This window comes from Equus quagga, chromosome 12 (genome assembly GCF_021613505.1).
Source record: "Equus quagga isolate Etosha38 chromosome 12, UCLA_HA_Equagga_1.0, whole genome shotgun sequence".
NCBI lineage: Eukaryota > Metazoa > Chordata > Mammalia > Perissodactyla > Equidae > Equus > Equus quagga.
In genome coordinates, this window is record NC_060278.1 from 48,284,727 (window position 1) to 48,310,438 (window position 25,712).

At 37.0% G+C, this 25,712-nt stretch overlaps 1 protein-coding gene across 1 annotated transcript in view; it reads left to right on the plus strand.

Annotated features, from left to right (window-relative positions):
* USH2A (usherin) overlaps positions 1–25,712 on the plus strand; it is a 733,563-nt gene that overhangs the window by 385,699 nt on the left and 322,152 nt on the right. Inside the window, exons 32-34 of the mRNA XM_046679838.1 lie at positions 10,717–10,876; positions 12,192–12,363; positions 17,966–18,113. Of these exons, the coding sequence (XP_046535794.1) occupies positions 10,717–10,876; positions 12,192–12,363; positions 17,966–18,113 (480 nt within the window). The remainder of the gene's footprint in view (positions 1–10,716; positions 10,877–12,191; positions 12,364–17,965; positions 18,114–25,712) is intronic.

The following is a 25,712-nucleotide window of genomic DNA, read 5'->3' on the forward strand; positions in this document are numbered from 1 at the left end:
CCTTAAACCTTTTATCTTTTCTGTCTACACTCACTCTATTTGTGCTTTCATCCACTTTAAATACCATCTATATCAAAATGACTTCCCAAATTATGTCTCAAGCCAGACTTCTTCCTGGAATTCCAAACATGTATTCAAATTGTCTAATTGACATCTCCACTTGGTTCATCTAATTAACATCTCGAACTTGCCGTGTCTAAAACATGAATTCTTTATCTTTTCCTTCAAATGCTGTTTTGTCTGAGATCTTCTTCAACCAAATTAATGATTACTTCATCCTTCCCTTTGCTCAAACCAAAAACCTTGGAGTCAACTTTGACTCCTATTTCTCACATACTACCCACAATGCACTGAGGAATCCTACTAGCTTTGTCTTTAAAACATCTAGATGTCAGAAAAATGGTGGCATAAGAATTTCTTGGTTTGTCCCACACCCCCCACCCATAAACAATTTGAACAGACATCCACATGTGAATTGGTTCACAAGAACCAAGGACTTCAGGTGAAGGATTATAGCACCAGAGTGAAGCACAGAAATAAGAAAAATACATTGAAGAGGGGAGGAGAGATTGATTCACATGACCCCATCACCCCTCCCTCCAGCCCAGGCAGCCCAGCACAGACAGGCATACGCTCCTTGTGGGAGAAGGAGAGTGAACTGGGTGCCTGACTTCACTGAGGACCCCAGAGCCAGCCTGCTCCAGCATGAGACTGACTTGTGAAGTCCTAGTTGGCTCCTTATGTGTTCTTGAAAACCCAGGCCCCAGACTCACCCTGGCACCTTCTGGCTCCAGCAGCCCTAGGTAACTTCTGCTATACCAGGCTCCTAGCAGATTCCCACAAACCCAAGCCTCCAGCTCACCCATGTGGCCACAGGCTCCAGTGGCTCCACGTGACCCCTGTGGCTCCAGGTGTCTTCCTTGTCTCCAGGCTCCCAGGGGGCCTCCAGGAAACCAGGCCACTGGCTCATCCAGGTTCCAGACAGCTCCATTGACCCCAGGTGGCTCCTGTGGTCCCAGGCAACTTCCATGGCACTAGGCTCCCAGTGGGCTCCTACAGCCAGACTCCTAGCCTGCCCCAGCATCAGGCCAGCCCTTGCAGCCCCAGTCTCAAGGCTGGCTCTGACAAATACAGGCTCTTGGCCTGACTGAACACCAGACTGGATCCCATAGACTCAACCTCCAGGCCAGCCCCCATGATCCCAGCTCCAGGTGGGCTCATACAAAACCAGGCTCCTGAACCATCCAAGTAGTGGACCAGCCCCAGAAGACCCAGATTCCAGGTTCACTCCTGTGGTCCTTGGTACCTGGTTGGGCCTTTTGGACTCAGGATCCAGGTCTGCATGGGCTGGCCCAGGCCCATCACCACAGACTCAAGCACCAGGTCCCACCCCAGTGGGGCCTCTTGTAGGCAGCGTATAGTTGGGTCTTGCTTTTTAATCCATCCTTCCACTCTATGCCTCTTGAATGGATAATTTAATCCATTTACATTTAAAGTAATTATTGATAAAGACATACTAATGCCACCATATTAATTGTTTTATGGATGTTTTGTAGTTCCTTTGTGCCTTTCTTCCTCTTTTGTTGCCAACCCACGTGGACCCAGACGCTAGGGTGGTCTTTGTGTAACCAAGCACCAGGCCTGTCCATCTGCTGAATCAGGCACCAGATCTGCCCAGCCAAGGACTCTAGCAGCAGGTCGAGCCATGAACATCATCGTACACCACCAGCCTACCCAGAATCTCTGACTGGACTGACTGGTGACAGGCTTTGTCTATTGAAGCCAGTCTGTAAAGACTGAAAGAGGTGCCTACTTCCACAAAAGTGGAATCATAAATGCAAGGTCACAAGGATCATGAATAATCAAGGAAATATGACACCACCAAAAGAAACTAATAAAACTCCATGACTGACCCTAAAGAAATGGAGATTCATGAACTGTCTAACCAAGAATTCAGGATAAGCCACTTAAAGAAATTTAGTGAACTACAAAATAAACATAGATAAACAACTAAATGAAATTAGGAAAACAATGCATAAACAAAATGAGAAGTTCAACAAAACAATAGAAACCACTTTAAAAAAATCAGAAATCCTAAAGTCAAAGAATACAATGACTAACCAAAGAATTCAATAGTTTCAACAGCAGACTCAACCAAACAGAGGAAAGAATTAGTGAACTATTAGGTCATTTGAAATCATTCATTTGAAATCATTCAATCAGAGAAGCAAAAAGATAAAAGAATGAATAACGGTGAAGAAAGCCTACATGAATTATGAGATATCATTATAGGAACCAATTTATGCATCATTGGAATCCCAAAAGGAGAAGAGAGGGAGAAAGGAACAGACAGGTTATTTAAAGAAATAATGGCTGAGAACTTCCCAAATCTGGGGAGAGATTTAGACATCTAAGTTCATGAAGCTAATAGGTAACCCCAAAATTTCAACCTGAAACAATCTTTTCCAAGATGTCTAATAATAAAACTATCTAAAATCAAAGACAAAGAGAGGATTTTAGAAATAACAAGAGAAAAACATTCCTCACATATAAGGGAGCCACCATAAGGCTATCAGTGGATTTATAAGTAGAAACCTTGCAGGCAAAGAAAGAGTAGGATGATGTATTCAGAGCACTGAAAGAAAAAAACTGCCAACCAAGAATACTTTACCTGACAAAATGGTCTTTCAGGAATGAAAGAGAGTTAAAGACTTGCCTAAACAAACAAAAGCTAAGAGAGTTTAATCATTGCTAGACCTGCCTTACAAGAAATGCTCAAAGGAGTTCTTCAAGTTGAAAGAATGCTAATTAGTAACATGCAACCATATGAAAATATTAAACATACTGGTAAAATTAAGTATATAGTCAAATTCAGAATACTCTAATACTGTAATATTGTGGTGTGTTAATCACGTAAACCAAGTGTAAAGGACTTACACTCAAAAGTTTTAAAAATAGCTATAGCTAGAATAATTTGTTAATGAATACACAATATAAAAAAAGGTAAATTGTGACATCAAAGACATAAAATATAGTTGGGGGAGTAAAAGTGTAGAGTTTTTGTATGCTATTGAAGTTAAATCATTATTATCTTAAAATAGATTATTATATCCACAAAATGTTTTATGTAATCTTCATGGTAACCACAAAGCAAAAACTTACAGTTTTTGATAAGAAGATAAGATGAAGGAAATCAAAGAATACCACTATGGAAAATCATCAATTCACAAAGAAAGGCAGCAAAAGAGGAAAAAAGGCAAAAGAGAACTATGAAACAGCCATAGAACAATTAATATAATGGCATTAGTTAATTCTTTATCTATCAATAATTACTTTAAATGTAAATAAATTAAATGATCCAATCAAAGGGCATAGAGTGGCTGGATGGATGAAAATACAAGATTCAACTATATGCTGCCTACAAGATACTCACTTCAGCTTTAAGGATACGCTTAGGCTGAAAGAGAAAAGATGGAAAAAGATATTCCATGCAAATGGAAACCAAGAGCGAGCAGGGGTAGCTATACTACTATCAGGCAAAATAGACTTTTAAGTCAAAAACAGTAACAAGAGAAAAAGAAGGTCATTATATAATGATAAATGGGTCAATACATCAAGAGGATATAATAATAATAATTATACATAAATATGCACCCAGCATCAGAACACCTAAACATATTAAGCAAATACTAACAAATCTGAAGGGAGAAATAGACAACTATACAATAACAGTAAGAGACTTAAATATTTCATTTTCAATAATGGATAGACCACCCAGACAGAAAATCAATGAGGAAACAATGGACTTAAACTATACCTGAGGCCAAATGGACATAACAGACATATAGAGAATATTCCACACAACAGCAGCAGAATAGACATTTTCCTCAAGTGTACATTCTCCAAAACAAATCATATGTTAGGTCACAAAACAAGCCTTAGCAAATGTAAGAAGACTGAAATCATAACAAGTGTCTTTTCTGACCACAATGGTATGATATTAGAAATCAATAACAAAAGGAAAACTGGAATATTCATAAATGTATGGAAGTTAAAAAACACACTCCTAGGGGCTGGTCTGGTGGCACAGTGGTTAAGTGTTCATGTTCCACTTCGGCAGCCCGGGGTTCACCGGTTCGGATCCCAGGTATGGACATGGCACCACTTGGCAAACCATGCTACAGTAGGCATCCCACATATAAAGTGGAGGAAGATGGGCATGGATGTTAGCTCAGGGCCAGTCTTCCTCAGCAAAAAGAGGAGGATTGGCAGTAGATGTTAGCTCAGGGCTAATCTTCCTAAAAACAAAACAAAACAAAACACTCCTGATCAACCATTGGGCCAAAGAAGAAATCAAATGGGAAATCAAAACATAACTTGAAACAAATGAAAATGGAAACACAACATAGCAAATCTTATTGGATGCAGCAAAAGCAGTTGTAAGAGGGAAGTTTATTGTGATAAATGCCTACATTAAGAAAAAATAAATATCACAAATAACCTAACTTTACACCTCAAAGTACTCGAAAAAGAAGAGCAAACTAAGCCAAGAGTTAACAGAAGGAAGGAAAGAACAAAGATCAGTGCAGAAAGAAATGAAATAGAGACGAGGAAAACAATATAAAAGATCAATGAAACTAAAAGCTGTTTTTTTAAAAAGATAAACAAAATTGACAAACCTTTAGCTAGACCAAGAAAACAAGAGAGCAGATTAAAATAAAGCCAGAAATGAAAGAGGTGACGTAAGAAGCTGCTAGGAATAATTATATGCCAACAAATTGGATAATCTAGAAGAAATGGATAAATGAATCATTTAGAATCATGAAGAATCTGAATCATGAAGAAATGGAAACTTTGAACAGACCAAGAACAAGTAAGGAGATTGAAAGTGTAATCAAAAACATCCCAACAAAGAAAAGCTTAGGAACTAGGGTTTCACTGGTGAATTCTACCAAATATTTCAAGAAGAATTAACACCAGTCTTACTCAAACTCTTCCAAAAAGTTGAAGAGGAGGGAATACTTCCAAACTCATGTTACAAGGCCAGCAGTACCCTGATAACAAAGCCTGATAGGGACACTGCAAGAAAAGAAAACTACAGACCAGCATCCCTGATGAATAGAGATGCAAAAATTCTCAACAGAATATTAGCAAACCAAATTCAACAGCACATTAATCCTGAGATGCAAGACTGGTTCAACATTTGCAAATCAATAAATGTTAGGCAACACATTAATAGAATAAAAGATAAAATTCAAATGATCATCTCAATAGATGCAGAAAAAGCATTTGATAGAATTCGTCTTTTTATGATAAAAATCTCTCAACAAATAGGGTATAGAAGGAACATTTCTCAGCATAATAAATGATGTATATGACAAGCCCATACCTAACATCACACTGAAAGGTGAAAAGCTGGAAGCTTTTTCTCTAAGATGAAAAGTAAGACAAGGATGCCCACTCTCACCAGTTTTATTCAATATAGTACTGAGAGTCCCTGACAAAGCAATTAGGCAAGAAAAAGAAATAAAAGGCATCCAAATTGGAAAGGAAGAAGTAAAATTGTCTCAATTTGCAGATGACATGATATTATATATAAAAATCCCTGAGGACTCCACCAAGAAACTATTCGAACTGATGAACAAATTCAGTAACATTGCAGGACACAAAATCAACATAGAAAAATCAGCTGTGTTTTTATATATTAGCAATGGACTGTCTGAAAAAGAAATAAAGAAAATAATTCCACTTACAATAGCATCCAAATAATAAAATACTCCTTAACCAAGAAGGTGAAAGATCTGTACACTGAAAATTACAAGACATTGGTGAAAGAAAGTGAAGAAAACATAAATAAATGAAAAGATATCCTGTGTTCATGCACCAGAAGAATTAATATTGTTAAAACATCCATACTACCCAAAACCATCTATAGACACAATGCAATTGCTATCAAAATTCCGATGGCAGTTTTCACAGAAATAAACAAAAAAAATCCTAAAATTCATACAGAATCTAAAAAGACCCTGAATGGTCAAAGCAATCCTGAGAAAGAAGGTACTTTATTACAAAACTATAGCAATCAAAATAGTATGGTATTGGCATAAAAACAGACATATAGACCAATGGAACAGAATTAGGCCCAGAAATAAACCCATGCATATACAGCATACTAATATTTGACAAGGGAGGAAAAAATACTCAATGGGGAAAGAATAGTCTCTTTAATAAATGATCTTGAGAAAATTGGATATTTAAAAGTGAAAGAATGAAATTGGACTCCTATCGTACACCACTCACAAAAGTTAACTCAAAATGGGTTAGAGACTTAAATATAAGATCTCAAACTGTAAAACTACTAGAAGAAAACCTAGGGAAAATGCTTCTTGACATTGGTCTTGGCAACAATTTTTTGAAGATGACACCAAATGTGCAAGCAAAAATAAGCAAGTGGGACCATATCAAACTAAAAAGCTCCTGCACAGCAAAAGAAACAATCAGCAAAATGAAAATGGAACCAATGGAATGGGAGAAAATATTTGCACACCGTCTACCTCATAAGGGGTTAATATCCAAAATATATAAGGAACTCATATAACTCAACAGCAGAAACCAAACAAAGAATCTGATCCAAAAATGGGCAAAGGACTTGAATAGACATTTTTCCAAAGAAGGCACATACAAATTACCAACAGGAACATGAAGACACGCTCAATATCATTAACCAACAGGGAAATGAAAATCAAAACCACAATGGGATTTTACTTCACACCTGTCAGAACAGCTACTATCAAAAAGACAGTTTTATTGAGATATAATTAACATGCAGCATTGTCTAAGGTTAACGTGTACAGCATAACGACTTGACATATATATTGTGAAATGGTTATGACAGTAAGTTTGGTTAACATCTCTGACTGTTGCCTTTTAAAATTACCCAGCACTTCTGATTCTTCTTGCTCTATGTTTTCTGCAGTGCTTTTCACATTATATGGCACTTATATCGTTAAACCATGTTAGACATCCAGTTTAAAACCATACTGTCTCATGGGTGGCCCCATGGTCGAGTGGTTAAGTTCGCGTGCTCTGCTTTTGTGGCCCGGGGTTTCGCTGGTTCGGATCCTGGGCACGGACATGGTGCCACTCATCAAGCCATGCTGGGATAGCATCCCACATAGCAGAGCCAGAGGCACTCACAACTAGAATATATACAACTAGGTACCGGGGGGCTTTGGGCAGAAGAAGAAGAAGAAGAAGAAAAAAGAAGATTGCAACAGATGTTAGCTCAGGTGCCAATCTTTAAAAAAAAACAAACCATGCTGTCTCCTAAAATGAGACACCTTTCTTACCCGTCAACTTCACGATACCTTCAATAGTCTAGGGGTAGACCCTGACTATGAATGGAGGACTTGACAAGATTTGGTATTTTCTGTTTCAATCCTGGCTCACCAGTCATACTGGCCCTCTCAAGCAGCAAAACTTTTTTTTTTTTTTTGAGGAAGATTAGCCCTAGCTAACATCTGCCACAAATCCTCCTCTTTTTGCTGAGGAAGACTGGCCCTGAGCTGACATCCATGCCCATCTTCCTCTACTTTATATGTGGGACACCTGCCACAGCATGGCTTGACAAGCAGCGCCATGTCTGCACTGGGTATCCGAACCGGTGAACCCCGGGCCGCCAAAGCAGAACATGCGCACTTAACCGCTGTGCCACCAGGCCGGCCCCAACAACAAACCTTTCTAAGCACACTCACTTCCTCATCCCACTCTCCCCGAGTCCCAACCATCATAGAAATGGATGCTTCTCAACCCACGGAGTTGGAGATTTTGTCACAGAAGAATCCAGGCACAGACAGTAACCCAGGAAGTGATTGCTACAGATGCTACTGCCATCTGAGGCAGATATTCTCAGTGAGTTTAGGAGTTAGGTGATTGAGGTCGGCTTCAAAGAGTGGAGGCTGTAGTATGAAAGGGAGTGGGGCATTCTGTGGAAAGGAGGTACTGTGATATGGTGATTCTGTGATGATGCAGTCTGATGCCAGGAGCTTAAGACGACTAAGCATTCCCAGATATGCAAGTCTATCCCAGGACTCATATACAAGCAAGTATTGGGCCGCCTTTGAATCGTATGACTTCTCCACACCTACAAACTGGGTAGCCAAATGTCTACCTCAACAGGCTAGAACGTAAGAAAGCAAGAAAAATTGCCCCCCTGCAAAGAATTCATTGGCCAGAGAACATTGTAGCATCCAGTCTCGTTTGCAGCTGACCAAGACAATGTGGTTAGGACTAGGAGAGGTACTCGTGCAAAATATTCTAAAGTACTCAGACTTGACCACGTGGAATACAATTTCTGGCTGTGGCATGTTCTTTCAGAAAAGTTAGATGTCTTCTCATGTTCAAATACTACAGCTTTCTCCTAATCGTGCTGACTTACCCATGAGGGGTTCCTCCTTTCCTCTAGGTTCTGTGTCCCCCTTGGTTTTGCTCCTGAAGCTGGACTTACAGTCAAATCCCCAGCATCCCCTTCCTTGGGAATGCAAGGAATTCAGACACATGGGAGAAGCTATAAGGTCACCAAGTGCCTGAGAATCAGAAAGAGAAGATGAACAGATCACGGGAATGGCAGAAATACTATGTTAGCATATTAACACTTTAGAATTTCAGCCAAGACTGGGCCTGCGTCTAGGAGCTGCTCTTTGCATAACGTTTTCCCACAGTAAATAATAGTTTACTCTCTTTGTAGCATCTAAGGCCACTGCTCTCATGATTTTTAGCTTCATAGGTTCCATAGAATGTTGGTCCAAATAAAGGCACCCCAGTTATGTCTGACTTGTGCACACATAGCGCAACTGTTCTTGCCATCACTCAGCAGTCGCGGGCAATGCCATGCTGTTTTAACACTGACTTCAAAGTGTCCTTGCAACATATCTTCTGACTACATTTCTTGGGGGTGCCCCACCTTGACTTGATACCGTTGAGTACCTGTAATATAAAGTTGTGAAGAAAATAAGGCTTAATCGAAAGCATTGTGTCAGGGGCCAGCCCCGTGGCCCAGTGGTTAAGTTTGCACACTCTGCTTCGGCAGCCCAGGGTTTCGCTGTTCAGATCCTGGGCGTGGACATGGCACCACTCATCAGGTCATGAGGTGGTGTCCCATATAGCACAACAAGAGGCATTCACAATTAGGATATACAACTATGTACCTGGGGGCTTTGAGGAGAAGGAAAAAAAAAAGAAAGATTGGCAACATGGCAACAGATGTTAGCACAGATGCCAATCTTTAAAAAAAAAAAGAAAAAAGCATTGTGTCTCTTCTTGATAATCACTTTTTGTTCTAGAGGGACTATATTTAGTGTAAATTTTTTTGTTACCTTTCTTCTGATGACCTACGTGTTTAACCAATTGATTATATTTTGCATGAAAATCAAAATGTTCTTCTCCTGGTTTACTTTTGCTATCAGTGCAACGCGAAATCTATTTCCCTGAATTAGGTTGCATTTCATTAATCTTTTAAACATGAAATTGTAATGGTTCAAGGTTAATGAGATTTAAGAATATGCTACTTAAATTGTGACTGACTTATTTCAAAATATTCCAGAAAATGGTGATTATTTTTAGGAGTATGAAAGTATGACTGATTTTTAAATCTTGGGCAAAGTTGACTGAACTTTGGTTAGATTCATTCAACAAAGTAATTATTGAGTACCTTTATAAATGAAGTGTTCAGGGTATTTTGGAATTGAATTAGTAAATTACAGATTAGTTTGTTCCAATGCAAAGGAATATGGAATCCGTTATAAAGATAGACAGGTATAAAGTGGAAAAGTTCAGAGGAGAGAGAGATGATTGGCTGGCGAGGGTACCATCCCACTCTCTTAATCATCTTTCATACCTAGCTCAACTGTATCCAGACCATCTCATTCATTAATTCTTTATTGCTTTATTCAAACTCATATATTCATAATCTACAATGTGCCAGACATTGTGCTAGATACTGAAGATGCAAAATGAATCTAGTACCATTCCTTCCTTTACAGTGTTCAGTCTAATGGATCAGATAGTCATGTAAACAAATCGTTATGGCACAGTGTTGTAAGTGTTAAAGTTTAGTACAAATACCTTGGGAGAAAAAAGAGAGAATCGTAGCTCCATCTGGTGCCAGGGGTCCTGGCAGGATGTGTTAGGGACATCTTAAGAAAGAAACAGGCATTTGCACTGAGCCTAGACAATTTCAAGGTCAAATAACAGTTGGTCAGGTGGACAGGAGAAGAAAGGAATTCGGCAAAAAGAATTACAAGTGCAAAGTCATTGTTACAGGCTATTTATTTGCATTTCAAAAGCAATTCCTGTTGTCTTCAAATATGTTTTAAAAATAATTTAAATGTCTCATTTATTTTTTAACAGAGCCATTGAACTAACTCTAAACTCAGAAAATGATTTACCTGGTCATGATATTCAAGAAGAACAGTCAAATTGTTCAAATGAAAAACTTAAACCAAGAGTTTGACTGACACTTGTCTATTTGAAAATAACCATAGTATATTTAAAGGATGAAACAGCCTATATTTTATTGCTATTGATTTTTACAGCTATCGATTCTTATTTTAAGCTCTACTTTAATAGTTCTCAGAGGTCAGAATGTAGAGGAGGAGTAAAATCTCCTGAATAAAAAGTACGATGGTAAATAAATTCTTATTTCCCCCCACCCCCTAGATTTAGCAGTATTTACGCCCCACCAGTTTCTGCTCAGCGCTTGCACACGTGTGGGATGCACAAACAGTTCCCTGGTCATACTGTACACGGCACAGCTGCCACCACAACACGTGGATTCCCCGATCCTGACTGTCCTGGATTCTAGAACTATATACGTACAGTAAGTAGAAATGTTGTCTCTGTCACACGCTGGTTCACGCAAGAGTCCCAGTGAGTTCAATCAAGGGAAGGGTTTGTGACATAAAATTAATTTTATTGTGATTAAATGCATAGAAGTGATTAGTTCAGTGGTTCTGAGAACCTTTGATTATCACTTGCCAACTTAATTTCCATTTTGTCTTTATGCAATCAAGCTGAGCTACATATGCACACAGATTCCGGGCAAATGTCAATACAAGAAAAACTGACCACTTACATGACTGCCTTGGGCTTTTCATATGTGAGGCATTATTTGTAGTGATCTGAAATAAGAAAATATATATCAATAGATAGATTTTTTTCCTTTTTGAGTATAAACTAGGACCTTCTTGTTACCTTGCAGTTGAAGTCAGAAAGGAACTTTCACATATGGGCATATTCAGATTATTTTTGATATTAGAGATTCTGGCCCATTTCCTAGTACATGAGGTACAAAGTGTGTTGGAATACTGAATTAAAGCTTAATAAACCTCTCTTACCACCAATTAATACTTGTTTACATTTATCTCTCTTGGTCTCAGTTTTCTCATCTGTTAAAGAAGAGTTTGGATTGAATAAATAAGGATATTCGTTAATGCTGAAAGACATTATGATTCATATTCCATTGTTCCAAGCCTAAACTTTTCTCTTGGCTTTATTTCCTAAGATTTCCCACTGCTCTAAGTATTTCTCCATTTACCAATCTCCTGTCTATTCCATGACTTGTCCTGCTCATTCCCATGGAGACGTTGTAACCTTCATCTGGAACATTCTCTACTTCTCCTTTTCCCTCCCAAATCCAATCCTACTGTTAAGAATAAAATCTTATGTATCTAAGTAGTGTCATCTTGTTCAGGAAGTCTTAATTATTTAAGCCCTTCAAATCCTCAACTTCTCCATATCCTGTAGTTACTTACTAACTTTATATTAGATTGCTGGATTTTTCAAGACTATTATGTTATTCTCTCTCTGTCATTTCTTAAAAGTTCTCAGATGTTCTCTTAATTTTTCTTCTATGACTTAAGTTCAAAATCTAGTACTCACACGTGCATTTTTGTGTTATTAGTGAATTAAAATCATAAGTAACTAGAGGGCAGGCACTATGTCATTATCTTTTTATGCCACTAGAATACACATTTAATAACTATTTGAGTTCTTTAAGGTAAATCTCTTTTGAGCCTTCAGTGTCTTATTTTCAGTGGTGTAAATCCAAGTTCACGTGTCCTTTAAAAATCCTGCACTTCTCAGTTTTGACTTGAATGAATAATGATGATAGCACTCTATTTTTCCATTCCCAGGTGGAAACAACCAAGAAAAGTAAATGGAGTTCTGGAGCGCTATATATTATATATTTCAAATCACACGCACGATTTTACAATTTGGGATGTCATCTATAACAGCACAGAACTTTTCCAGGATCACACGCTACACTACCTTTTCCCTGGTAATAAATATCTCATCAAGCTGGGAGTAAGTTCACTTTACTTCTGTCGCTTTCTCTGTCCCCATCCTTTGTCTCATTGCTTCCCTTTCCTCCACCTCATCTTCTCTCCCTCCCTCACTTAAAAAAAAAAGCTCGTATATTGCTATTTACACTGAAAATTCGCTTCATATCCTAAATGTGAATTCTGTTGATCTAATACCTACATATTTATTTCATATTATGCAAAATGATAGAATAACAATCTGAGTCAGTAGATTTCCCCAAATCTAATTTGGGATTATCAGAAATTACTTCTTTTTTATTATTTGTAGAATGCCATAATTGCTGATGGCTTTTTCTATAATGCTTAGATTAATAAGGTTATTTCCCTATGGAGCTTGTATTCATTTGAAAAACAATGCACAGTATGAAAATTTAGCTCCTATATTTTTAAATGAAAGTTTAAATGACCCCCAAATATTCTTGATTGTTATTATATTCTGGTTTACATTACGCTTCTATCTCAAAAGAACAGTCACTTAATAAAACCCTAGAATCAACATAGTTTAGAGGTTTCTTTAGACAGACAATAGCATTTTTTCATGCAAAATAGCACTTTTATACGAAGGTCTTTTAAAAGACCTTGATATTACGGTGGAATTTATACTCAATAGTTCCTTTTGTTTTTTGATGAAATATAATCTTTTTTAAGTTTAATGGCACATCTGAAAATAACTGAATATAAACATGAGATTGTCCCTATTTGTTTTAAACACACTCTTCATTTTATAGCAATACCTATATAAGGATATTTGCTTTGATAAATGCCATAGAAAATATTCTGCTCTTGATTATGAATAAATTTACATTTATGTAGACACTGTGTATGCATTCATTTTACTTAACATGCTCTTGAATGCTCTAAATATTATACCACGAGAAAATAAACTATATTCAACTATTGCTAACTGTCTGACCTGACACCACAAAACAAGGGCAATCGGACAATGCTAGAAATCCTGTTCCTAGCTGACTCCATGTGCCTAGGTGTTCTGCACACAGACGGGTTTATGAAACAGCATCTTTGATTACTTAGTTTTATGACCCAAGAAGTAAGAAGTGTCTTAACTTGATTTTCAGAAGCAAATACAGAAATCCACACTCTTTTCAAATAGTGGTAATATCAAAATCAAGACATGTCTCTATTGGTTGGAAGCATACAAAATTCAACAGAAATTGCTGTGTCTTGGTTTTTAGCAGAAGGGGGAAGGTGACATGAAGCCAAGTTCTACTCTCAAGGCCACTTTTAGGATATGTTGTGTAGTTAATCAAAGTCCTCCTCAACCTCCTATGTTTTATAAATCTGTAATACCTTGAAAAGTAAATACCGCTAGATTGGGAGTCCATTTCGCTGAGTATTAATTCAGATTTTATGACTAAGTGTGTGACCTAAGGCAAATTCACTTAACTGCACTGAGTTTTATGTTCTTCAAGCCTAAAATTGGGATTTTGAACTAAATGTTTTTTGGGGTTTTTTGCTGAGGAAGATTTGCCCTGAGCTAACATCTGTTACCAGTCTTCTTCTATTCTGTATGTGGGATTCAGCCACAGCATGGCTGATGAGTGATGTATGTCCACACTCAGGATCTGAACCCATAACCTGGGCCACCAAAGTGGAGTGTGCAGAACTTTAACCACCCGGCCATGGGGCTGGTCCCCAGAAATAAATGACTTTCAATGTCTCTTTGAGCCCTAAAATTCTATGATCCTAAAAAGGTCACCCCCAAACAATATTCTATGGAGTCAGACAAGATCTGTCAGCCACTGAATAATGTTGATGAAAGACGTCAGGGAGATGTTGAAGTCCTTGCTCTAACTCTTGTTAGGGAAATAAATTTGCTCACATTATTTTCAATTTTACTGTATTTATCAGGGCAGAAAATACACTAATATATTTTCAGGAAGTATTTACCTAAAAGGTTTTTTACAGAACTCTGTTAACTGGTAAATTAAATGAACCAGAACTTTTTAGGTTCATCTTGGTTAATTGAGGAATTATTGTATATTTCACAGTTTCAACGTAATAACTAGGTTTCAAGGTCATTAGATCAGTAGATGGACATCAGGTTGTCAGCCAAGTAGTGATGCCTTTTTAGATAGTCTTAGCTTGTTGACTAGATGCTGGAATACAAAACATGCAGATAACAAAGTCTTTCAGTAGCCATCAGAATTGAGGAAAGTGGGAATTTGAACATCTGTGATTTTCTCCAGACTTGGAGTAGATATGTTACTCTGTGTGGCTTCAATTAATTTTCCTGGATGAGTGGATAAACTCCTGAAGGGGAGAAACTGCATCTTCCAAAATTCTATCTGCAGGGTCAATCACAGTGCCTGGTGGAAACTGGAAGTTCACTGAACAATTCTTGAATGAATGAATGAATGAATAAACACTAAGTATACTTATTTCATAAGGAATCTTAGACTTCTGGTATGAATTAAATAATTTGCTGTAAAATGTCAGAGTTGGGGAGTATGTAGTTTCAAACATATGATCTTTCCACTAGAAGAAACAGCATAACATGTTGCTACCTTTGACAAGTGGTATTGTGAAGTGTGATAGGTCCTAATAAAGATATTAAGTGAGCAATTAAATAAAGAAGCTAGTAAGACAAACAGGTATCAAGATAGGTATGGTTTGATAAATTTCATATTACTGCTAGATATTTACTTCCTGATGAACATTAAATGTTGCATACATTTCCTGAAAAGATTCTTGGAAATGATAAGCTTAACTTCTCAAAGGATCATTTATGGATAACGTGACCATATTTTTTTCTTCATACTTTAAAAAATACTGCATTCTTAACATCCTCAGACTCTACTTATCTGAAAACAAACTAAAGAACGCTGATTTTGGATCTTCCTAATAGTCATTATTTCAAAAACAACTGATTGCTTTCACTGGTTATGCATTTCATTATACCAACATGGACTCCCCTATTTGGTCAGAAGTTACTCATCATTTCCGGGTGGTATTATGACCATGTGATTTTTTTTTTAAATGGCTGTAATTGATAAAAACTATAAGAGATGGGTTGAAACACCTTATTTTAATGGCTCAAAAATCTTTCAAAGACCTTGCCATTTCATAAAGGCATTTTCAATCAATCCCACTATTTTGTTTAGTTTTTTCAAATCAGAATTTTAATCAGCATTCAGTTTCCTTGAATGCAGTAGCCTCTGGTACTGGCAGGTCAAACAAGATACAGATTGCTTCAATTTCATTTAGATAAAATCAGTTGGATTAAACCAATTGGAAGCAACTTTAAGAACATTTATTTGTTTATTGAGGGAACTAAGATATCGCACTGTTTACTCAGTGCTTCTAAATGCATACAAAAAGAATATGGACAGAACAAAATAAAACACTTTGCAGAGAATTTGATTATTTCAGCAGTCCCTTTAAAAATTCTGTTTCACTTACAAGAAAAATTTTCTCATAAACTCCTTGGAATCCAAGAGGCTCCTTTGTCAAGTTACTGTTTTATAGATCTTAGATGACACAGCCCAAAGAACAGTGCTTATAAACGAGAGGATGTTTTCACTTATCCCAGAAGGCATCATAAAATTCTCAAAACAAAGTAAATTTTAATTCACACTGTGTTTTAAAAAACATATAATTATACGTCATATAACACAGTATTTCTTTGGGGAGAGTTAGGGGAAAATTCTTAGGAGATGAATAAGAGAAACAATAGAGACGAATAGATTATTAGAATTAAATCCTAGTGTGTTGTGAGTTTAACAATAAGATGCTGCAATGTTTTACCCCCTTAATGAAAAAAAAAATGTAGGAAATGCAAGTGGATGGGCACATTTATCTCTCTCTGAGGACTGGAAAGAATGTTCCTGTGTCCATTCTGCCTTGGATAACTTGGCTGTCCCATGTGGCCTCTTTTCCAGCCACATTTTCTGGTGGACTTTTAGCACGTTTGAAATGTTATGCTTTAATTTTTCTATTTAAATGTCCAGGTAGTTATTTCTTGAGCTAACAGCAATGTGTCCTGGAGCTTTGAGTCAGGCCACAAGCTCAATTGATTCCTCTTTATTTGCAAAGATTCCTTTCTCAGGAGAAGTATGGTTTATCTCTTATATATGCACATGCCACAGCTGAGAATTAGAGAAAACCCACAGAGGTTAATTAGGTCCCCAATTTTAATGCAATTTCATGCCCAGGCCACAATTTGACCCTTATGAAACTTGCTTAAGCTGATGAGAAATTATCCTGAAGACACGGCTGCTGTTATCTTCTTACAATAGGAAGCAAGATTATCTCCCTATTGACCTTACATTGTTATTTATACTTGTAAGGAATTTGCAACAATTTGCAACAACTTTGCAAATAGTATAATACTTCAGCATAAGAAAATATCTTCAAAGATCATCAGCTTCTTCCTATCTTTAGGAAAAAGAATTTCCACCTCTTTAAGTGTCAAAAGGTCATTCCTTCAGTATCAAACTGAAAAGCAGGAGGCAAGCTCAAAGAAATAAAGAGGAGTTTTAATTTTTTATGTTAGTAATAGCTACCTTCCACGAAAATGACTAAATAACCACCTACTTTTTGCATTGTCCTATGATTTTGCTTTACTTTCTTATCAATTTTGGTAAAATTTCGTGCTTTTGGAGAGATTTTTAAATTTCATTGTGTAAATTACACATGTAAACTAAAGAGAGTCTGAACAAAGCTAAAATGTAGTTTTCGAATATCTATGTTATATAATTACTAATATTTGCTAGCAAATATAGGCTGGGAAAACCCTATATGCAGGTCTAAATTTTCTGGAAAAATGTTTATCCAGTAAGTTAGGTAAAGAAGATACTTTCCTAATACACTTAAACATTTATTTTGGAATTATTTGCAGTCTGTTATGAAAGTGCACACAGGAGTTTCTGAACATCTTTAACATCCATGTCTCCATTTCTGGCATTAGTAATACCTTATTAAGGAGTCAGGGGAATCTGTGATCATTTTAACTTCGTCAGCCGTATGATGAAGCCCACCTCCTCTGGCACATGAGTAAATGATTTGACCGTTTAAGTCATTAAACAGTCACTCAACAACTGCTTGGTTGTTGATTTACGAGAAACGCAATTTTATTCAATTTCACATTGCGTTATACTTTAAACATATTGGTCACACTATAGTAAATAAAAGGCATTTATATTTGTGTACATCTTTTTTTCCTAGAAATCACTTGTTTTATTCTGAAAAGTCTTCAGTCTCTAGGACTTTTCTCATGTGGTGTGCACACACGCGCGTGTGTTAGATTCATTCTGGGAACCTCTGTGCAAGGCTAATTTCATCTGGGGTGTTCACCCAGTCAATCTATGCCCTATATCTTTAGGCGCCAACTTAGGATATATTTATAATTCATGCATTCATACATTCTGGGTTATTTTGTAATTATCAGAGATGGCTGTCTTGTGTCCTAAAAAGCTAACCTCAGCATTGAAACAAATTTATTTGGGGGAGTAAAAGGAGCCTTATTTCAATGAATCTGGAACTCTTATTACAAATTCTCTTTCTTTGATGCTCATCTAAAGTTTGGGACCCAGAGTGAAATGTGCTTTTTCTGCATCTCTGTTCAGGCGTGCACGGGGGGTGGGTGCACAGTGAGCGAGGCCAGCGAGGCCCTGACCGACGAGAGCACCCCCGAAGGCGTGCCGACCCCCAGAACTCATTCCTATTCACCCCACTCCTTTCACATCTCCTGGACTGAGCCTGAATATCCGAATGGTAAGTGAACTCTTTTAGCCTCAAGTTAAAAAGATGATTAGCAAAGGTAAATTAATATTCTAAATGGCAGCTTATATGTGGTGCTTAATTTTTAATGATCATTTTAGCACATAAAATACCTGAGATAGTATCATTGTCTGTAGTTGGGAGGTTGTGGTTTTTAGGCGAACACACAATTTTGGTGGCTCAAAAGTGCTCCCTTTTGATAGTTCTTGTGTACTGCATCTTATTGTTTAATGTGTTCCGGGAGAGGTGAAGAGAGCAAATGAGGATTCCCAAAGAATGCCGTTGTGAGTGACATTGTATTTTCAATGGCTTTCTGTTCTTGACCTTCATTAGTTCTTTCCTGGAGAAGTAGAGAGATGGAAAGTTCATATATAGATTATATTTGAAGAGCTTTTGATTTAATAAGTTTATCTAAAAAGAAAACCCATTTGGAACTCTATATTTTTTAAAATATTATTTATAAATATTTCAGCTTTCAGTTTTTAAACAATGCATACATTAAATATATATGCATTCATACTTGATCTTAAAATGGGTTGCCTATATTTAAGTAACATACACATCTTTACATAGTTTTTAGAGTTAAGCTAGCCAGTCAGAGTTTGTCAAAATAATATCTTATTATAAAGAATTTGTAATAACTTGAGGTAGGAATTGCTGTATTCACTTATTGGAAATATCTTTAAGTTTCATGGAAGATAGTGTCATTGTTCCACACTGATAGAAGTTTATGTAACGTCAAATTTCATTCCTCTTTAAGACAAATATCAAGAAGACTTTTAATACCATAGACACTATTTTGAGCAGCTCATTACTGAAAATTGAAATGGCCTCTTTTAGCACAGCCGAAAAGAATGAAAGAAAAAAATCACAGTTTTATTAGTTTGTCTAATGTTTACTATGATTTTAATTATTCCAGTCATCTCATTTTAATTAAACTTTTGGCAAATGCATTAGATATATTTGAAGTAATGGACAGAGCTCTAATAATTAGAGTGAGTGATAATCTCTGTTATTGAAGTTATTCCTGTACTATTACGAATTTCCTAATAAAAAATAAATGGATGTCTACTTGATGCTTATATTAAACAGTCAAAAGTCTTGTCATACTTTATGCCCCACGAAGAAATCTAGTCCATAGGTGGCAATGAAAATGTTAATGATTTATTCCAATTGGATTGCTCTTAAATGCTGTTACACGATTTGCATAGTGGAACACATCCTTTCATCCCAATTGATAGTTTCACCTGGAACTACAATTGCATTCAGAATTCTCGATTGACCAGAGAAATACTTTCTACATATCAAAGAATCTTTGCATATTACGTTTTGTGCATTTACAAGCAGTTTGAAAATAGATTCATTAAACAACAAGAATTTGGGAATTTGTGTTAACACTTCCATCCTATTCTAAAGTCTTGTGTTTAATTATATCAGAATTTTCAGAATTTTTATTGTGGGGCAATGGTTAGACATTTAAAAGGTAGTAGTTTTCATTAAAAAAAATTTCTTCTCTCCACTTTCCACTGTTTGGTTTTTATTGTCCATCTTCTGGAGAGGGGTAATCTGATTTTTGGCAAACAGCCTATCCCTCTGTCTATTTTCAAAGCCCTCATGTGTCCCCCTAAAACCGCAAAGAATAAAGTCCAAACTCTTTAGTTTGCCATTCAGGTCACTTCCAACATGTGACTCAACCTGTATTTACGTAGCCTTGTGACGCACTTGCCTTTCCAGCCACCCTGGAATATTTATGGCTTAAAGTAGGGTTGAAAGACATGGGTGTGGAGTCAAAAAGACCTAGAGTCAACCTCATCTCTGATGTGTATTAACTGTGTTACTTTGGGAAATTTACTAAATTCCATAAACTGCAGTGTCCTTGATTATAAAATTGGAATTAGCAATCCCTATCATCTCATCATCTTTACTTACAGAAATCCCTAACTCATTCCTCAGGGCTAAACATAGCCCTCTTATTTCATGAAACCCACTCTTCCTTGAGCTTAAGTTAAGCTTCCCTCTTCTCTTGACCGTGTATCCTACTTCTGTGCTTCATAATGGTATGGATTTCATTCATCCTAGGCTCAAATTTATTTGGGTACATGTCCAACACACCCACCAGATGATAAGGACCACAAATCATGCATTTCTCTCTCCCTTCACAGAATCTGAACACAATGTTTTATTTGCTGTTGGCACCTAATAATATTTAGTTCATTAGTTGTTTCTCGCAGAAATTACATTTGATCAGTGGCATATATACTGTAGAGTCCTGGCTCTCTAATGATACCAACAGAGAGAATAGAAGTAGTTATAGGCCAGTATATGTATTTGTTTGAAATGCATTTGTTCCTGAAATATATTTGTTTAGCTGTGTGAAGTCTGGGACTAGGTTTTTCTTTAAGGAGTTTGGATTTCTTTTCTAGAGTACACTTGGTCCAAATTTCATGGAACTAGGCCCATATTACATTATATGCTACATTATTGTTGCTTTCTAATTGCTGAATAAAGTGCAGAAGAGTAATACAATTGGAGAACAGAAGAGGTTTCATCCTTATGTTACTAAAGAAACCCTTTGAAATAATTTTAAACAGTATTTGTCAAACATATCTGCTCATTAGAACCACTGATTGAAGATGTACATTCTCAGCTCCACCAAAAGACCTGAATAATCAGAATATCCCATTGACTTGATTATCATCAGAATGCTCCTGAGTATTTCATACACCCTCCAGCTGAGACCTCTCCTTACAACCCCTTCTGAAGACCTCCAAGTGGATTTCTATTACATTTTAAACTCAACATATCCAAGTTGAGTTCTCCTCCTGTTCTCTACACTTCTACCTGCCCTTTTTCCTGTCTTCCTTCTCTCACAGATTAGTGCTACCCAGTTATGCCAGCCAGAAACTTGGGTGGCACTCTTGACTTCAACTCTTGCTCACCCCAACTTTGCTTGCCAAACAACCCACCAACCACATTCCTCTTATGAAGGCCACTAATATCTCTCACCCAGATAACTTCAAATGCTTCCTCATGCCCTGCGAAAATCTGAATCAGTTCATTCAAAATATATTTTTGATGACCTACCACGTGCCATCATTCTATTGATACAAAAATGAATTTACCCAATCCTGATCTTAAGGATATCAGATTTCCTGTGGGGGAAATATCCATGCCAACAAATAATCACAAGATAAGGATGCGCACAAGGTACCAAGTATATGGAGAAGAAGCTCCCTAAGGAGACCTACGTGAGGTGGGAGTGTCATCCTTCTGGGTCTTCGTTTAGATGTAGCAAGTCTGCATGTATATAAGCATTTAGACTGTCATACTCTGTAACAGGTGCTGCTTGCCTGGTTTGCACAATCTGGATTCCAAAATCTTGCCTCTGTTAATCAGTTATATACCTAAATGATTTACTTCACTGAGACTTTACAAACATGAAAAAAAGATTTTTGGGGGCGAGCCTGGTGGCACAACAGTTAAGTTCCCATGTTCTGCTTTGGTGGCTCGGGTTTCACCGGTTTGGATCCTGGGTACAGACCTACACACCGCTTGTCAAGCCATGCTGTGGCAGGCATCCCACATATAAAGTAGAGGAAGATGGGCACAGATGTTAGCTCAGGGCCAGTCTTCCTCAGCAAAAAGAGGAAGGTTGGCAGCAGATGTTAGCTCAGGGCTAATCTTCCTCAGAAAAAAAAAAAAAAGATTTACTGAGAAAAAATTAAACTCACTTTCTATAATAAGAACTATGTATATTTCCAAATACATGCCTATATGTGACAAAATATGAAAAGTATAAAAAATTTCTGGTATAAATGTACAAGTCTTGCCCATCAAGCAATTGGTGGCCTTTAGCCAGGGCGGCTTAGGAAACAGGCTTTCTGCTTTTCATAACTGATTCTGATTTAAACGATCGGTTCCTGCTCATTAAAGTCTGGTGGTAGTCTTCACAGAGGCTAGGAGAATGGCCTCCTGCCTTTTTGATTTCTATTCTCTGTCTCTCAACCTGTTCCTGCTCCCACTCTACAGTTTGTGCTGGCAAGCTTGCTCTTTGCTTTAGTACCTGCTTCATGTGTTCAGAGAATTTTCCCTGTTTTGGAATCTTTGGTTCAGTGCTGTGCCAGCAGTTCCAACAACAGTGCCTGACACATAATAGGTGCTCAATTAAAAATTTGTGGCTGACCACTATCAAAAGGAAAACAAACCCAGAAAATAGCAAGTACTGATGAGGATGGAGAGAAGTTAAAAATTTGCGTACTGTTGGTGGGAATGTAAAGTGGTACAACTGTTAGGAAAAACAGTATGGGAAATCCCTCAAAAGATTAAAAATAGAATTACCATTGGGTCCAGCAATCTCACTTCTGAATACTTGTTCACAAGAATTGAAAACATGATCTCGAAGAGACATTTGCGCACCCATATTCACTGCAGAATCACTCACAATAGCCAAGAGATGGAAGCAACCCAAATGTCCATGGACAGAAGAATGGATAAACAAAATGTGATCCACACACACACACACAGGAATATTATTCCTCCTTTAAAAAAGAAGGAAATTGTCGTATGCTACAACTTGGATGAACACTGAAAACATTCTACTAAGTAATATAAGCCAGCCACAAAGAAGACAAATGCTGCACGATTCCACTTATACAAGGTGTCTAAAGTAATCAAACACAGAAAGAGGAAGTAGAGTGTGGTTACCAGGGGTGAGGAGACAGAATGGCGAATGGAGAGCTGCTGTTCAATGGATATAGAGTTTCAGTTTTGCAAGATCCAGAAGTTCCATAGATCTATTGCACAACAATATAGATATAGTTAACAGTACTGTACTGCACATTTAAAAATGGTCAAGATGAGAAATTTTGTGTTTTATATCACAATGAAAAAATAGGATGTAGAGAGCACATAATAAAATGCAATAAACTTTTAAACCAGAAAAAGAAAAAAGATTAAGGACTGTGTTAGCTTATAACAAACAAAAATTTCAATGAATAATCACATAAAGATATATGCATAAAATATACATTTGTTAAACAAGGGTAAGCTCATACTGTTGGCCCTGTTGTGTAACTTGCTTTTCTCGCTTTACAATTTGGTGGAAGCATCTTTCCGTGGCACTTCGGTGTGGCTCAACCTCATTCTTTCCAAAGGCAGTACAGAATCCCACTGAATGAAACCACAGCTCATATGCCTTGTCTTTTATTGATGGACAGTTAAGTTTCCATGATTTTGCTGTTATAAATAATGCACTTGCTAGTAATTGCCTTAGTCTGCCAAGTAGAGTCTTTAAGTACCGAGTTGTTATCACTTGTTCACACTGAAGGCTTTGCTTTCCTTCGAACACGTCCTGCATAATTCTAGTCCCTTGCTTCACATACCCGCAAAAATGGTCAGTGTGACACTCCCCTCTGCTTCTCTAATCAGAGCCCTCTGCATCCGTGTTTGCTCTGGCAATGGTGTTCTTTGCAGGCTGCGATTTCAGGCAGGATTTTAAAACCTCTGAAAAGAGTTCCTTTTAAGTCCAAGGTGAATAAGAACCCTTTATTCTGTAGACCTTGACTCTTCTTTGTAATACCATTAGCCATCAATGGGAAGCAGCACAAAGGATTGCTGTCTAGTAAATGTGTGACCTGTGTTGTGTAGATTACGATTGCATAATTAGAATTACACTTTTGAGCGCTTCCAAAGTCCCATGAGCCCGATTCCCTTTCAGAAGCTTAGGCCTTAGAATCTAGAAACACATTTTTTCCTCCCACTTAAAGTCTACCTTGCTAAAGTCAGCATAGATAGCTGGCTCCACCAAACTTATTCCTTATTGTCTGGCATAACGTAAGTGACATTTTAAACTAATAAAAATATATATAATTTTTTAAAATATGGAACGTAAAATTCTTATCCTTTGTTAATACTCACAATTTCCTGTAACTATCAGCTTTCTTTACCTAAGTAAATTCACCTGAAACAGTTTCCATTAGACTGTGATCCACATGAGGGAAGGCAGTCTATATGCCTGTTCACTGTTCTGGTCACAGCACATAGCAGGGTGCCAGTCTTGAAGTAGATGGGTATTGAATGAATTAATGTTTACTGATGATAGGGACGAGAGTAAAATGGTAATTGTGTTGATGTGAAAAGCTATGCATATGCAATCATACAATACACACAAATGCACGTTTACAGCACTTTTTTCATTATGTAATAGAGGTGGGATGATCTCAAAGGCAGTTGAAAGGCTGCAGAAAACTCAAAATACTTACTTACAGATCTAGTCATTTGACATAAGATTTCATCAGCCTGGTAATTTGTAGATATTCTAAACAGAGACAGCATGGGAAGCTGGATCTGTTTTGCATGCCTCAGTGTGAACAGCTGTATTGTCACTGCCATCAGGATTTGGCAATGTCAAGATGGGCATTACTTAGTAGGAGGAGAGCATGAGTGTTGGGCATCCATTAGACAAGGGGTCTGGGGTCTCCTTGAGAAAGAAAAGAGTACTTGAGGAGCCTACAGAAATATTTTCCTAATTCAGCCTTTGGTATTGGCCCAGCTTTGTGAGAATTTATACATGGATATATACCAAGACAGTGGAAAGAATGTCAATAAGAACAGAAAAATTTTAGGAAGTTGATTATTTTTGCAGACTTATGCAGAGTACCATGAAGACACTAGAACATTATTGAAAGAACATTTAGTTCAGTTTTTTGAAAATATATATTATTTCAGGAATGAGTGGTAGAGAAATCAATTAACTATAGAACTTTTATACACATTCTAAATATACCGTCCTTCACATTGACATGATAGTAGAATAATAAATTTTCATTATGTGTATGCGTGAAAGCGTATGTGTAAATACTAATTAAGTACAAAGAAAGAAGTATTTGATTTCCTGCTAACACTAATAATAAAAGTAATAGCAATGGTAATAGTAATAGCTACAATTTATAACTGTGTGTCAAGTACTTTAATTCTCATAACTAGCCCATGAAATAGGTATTGTTATTCTGACATTCAGAGGTGGAAACTCAGATTTATACGTATTAAGCAACTTTAATTACTCAAGATAAGACAACTAAAGTAGGAATGTAATAAAAACAAGGTGTGAAGGACTCAAAAATTCATGATTTTATTCACTGAACTCTTCTGCTGCTACTTTTTGTAGAAATGCTCATAATGTAAAATTCCATCTAGCCACGTAAAACAAAAAGGAAAAAAATTTTAGATATTGTTGCTTCTTCAGTGTCTCATTCTCGGTGCCAGTATTCAAAATTCCTAAGATCTCTTTTCTGATTTCCCTCTGGTTTTAAAGAAATAAGTATCTTTTCTTACTTTTTATTTTGAAATAACTTTATTTTTAAACAGTCAGAATGTGACGCTATTTTCTTTCCTGGAAATGCTGTTTTAATAGGAGAAATGGATTATAGAATTCAGTGAATCACATAGGAAAACTGCTTGACAGTTTTGAGCAAACCTTGTGTAACTTTTATGAAACACCTCCAATCGGTTTGTCAGGTAGAATTTCCCAAGTACCATCTTTTTTAGATTCCGTTGTTTCCATTTTTAGGAGAGCAGAACAGTAATAAGGCATTA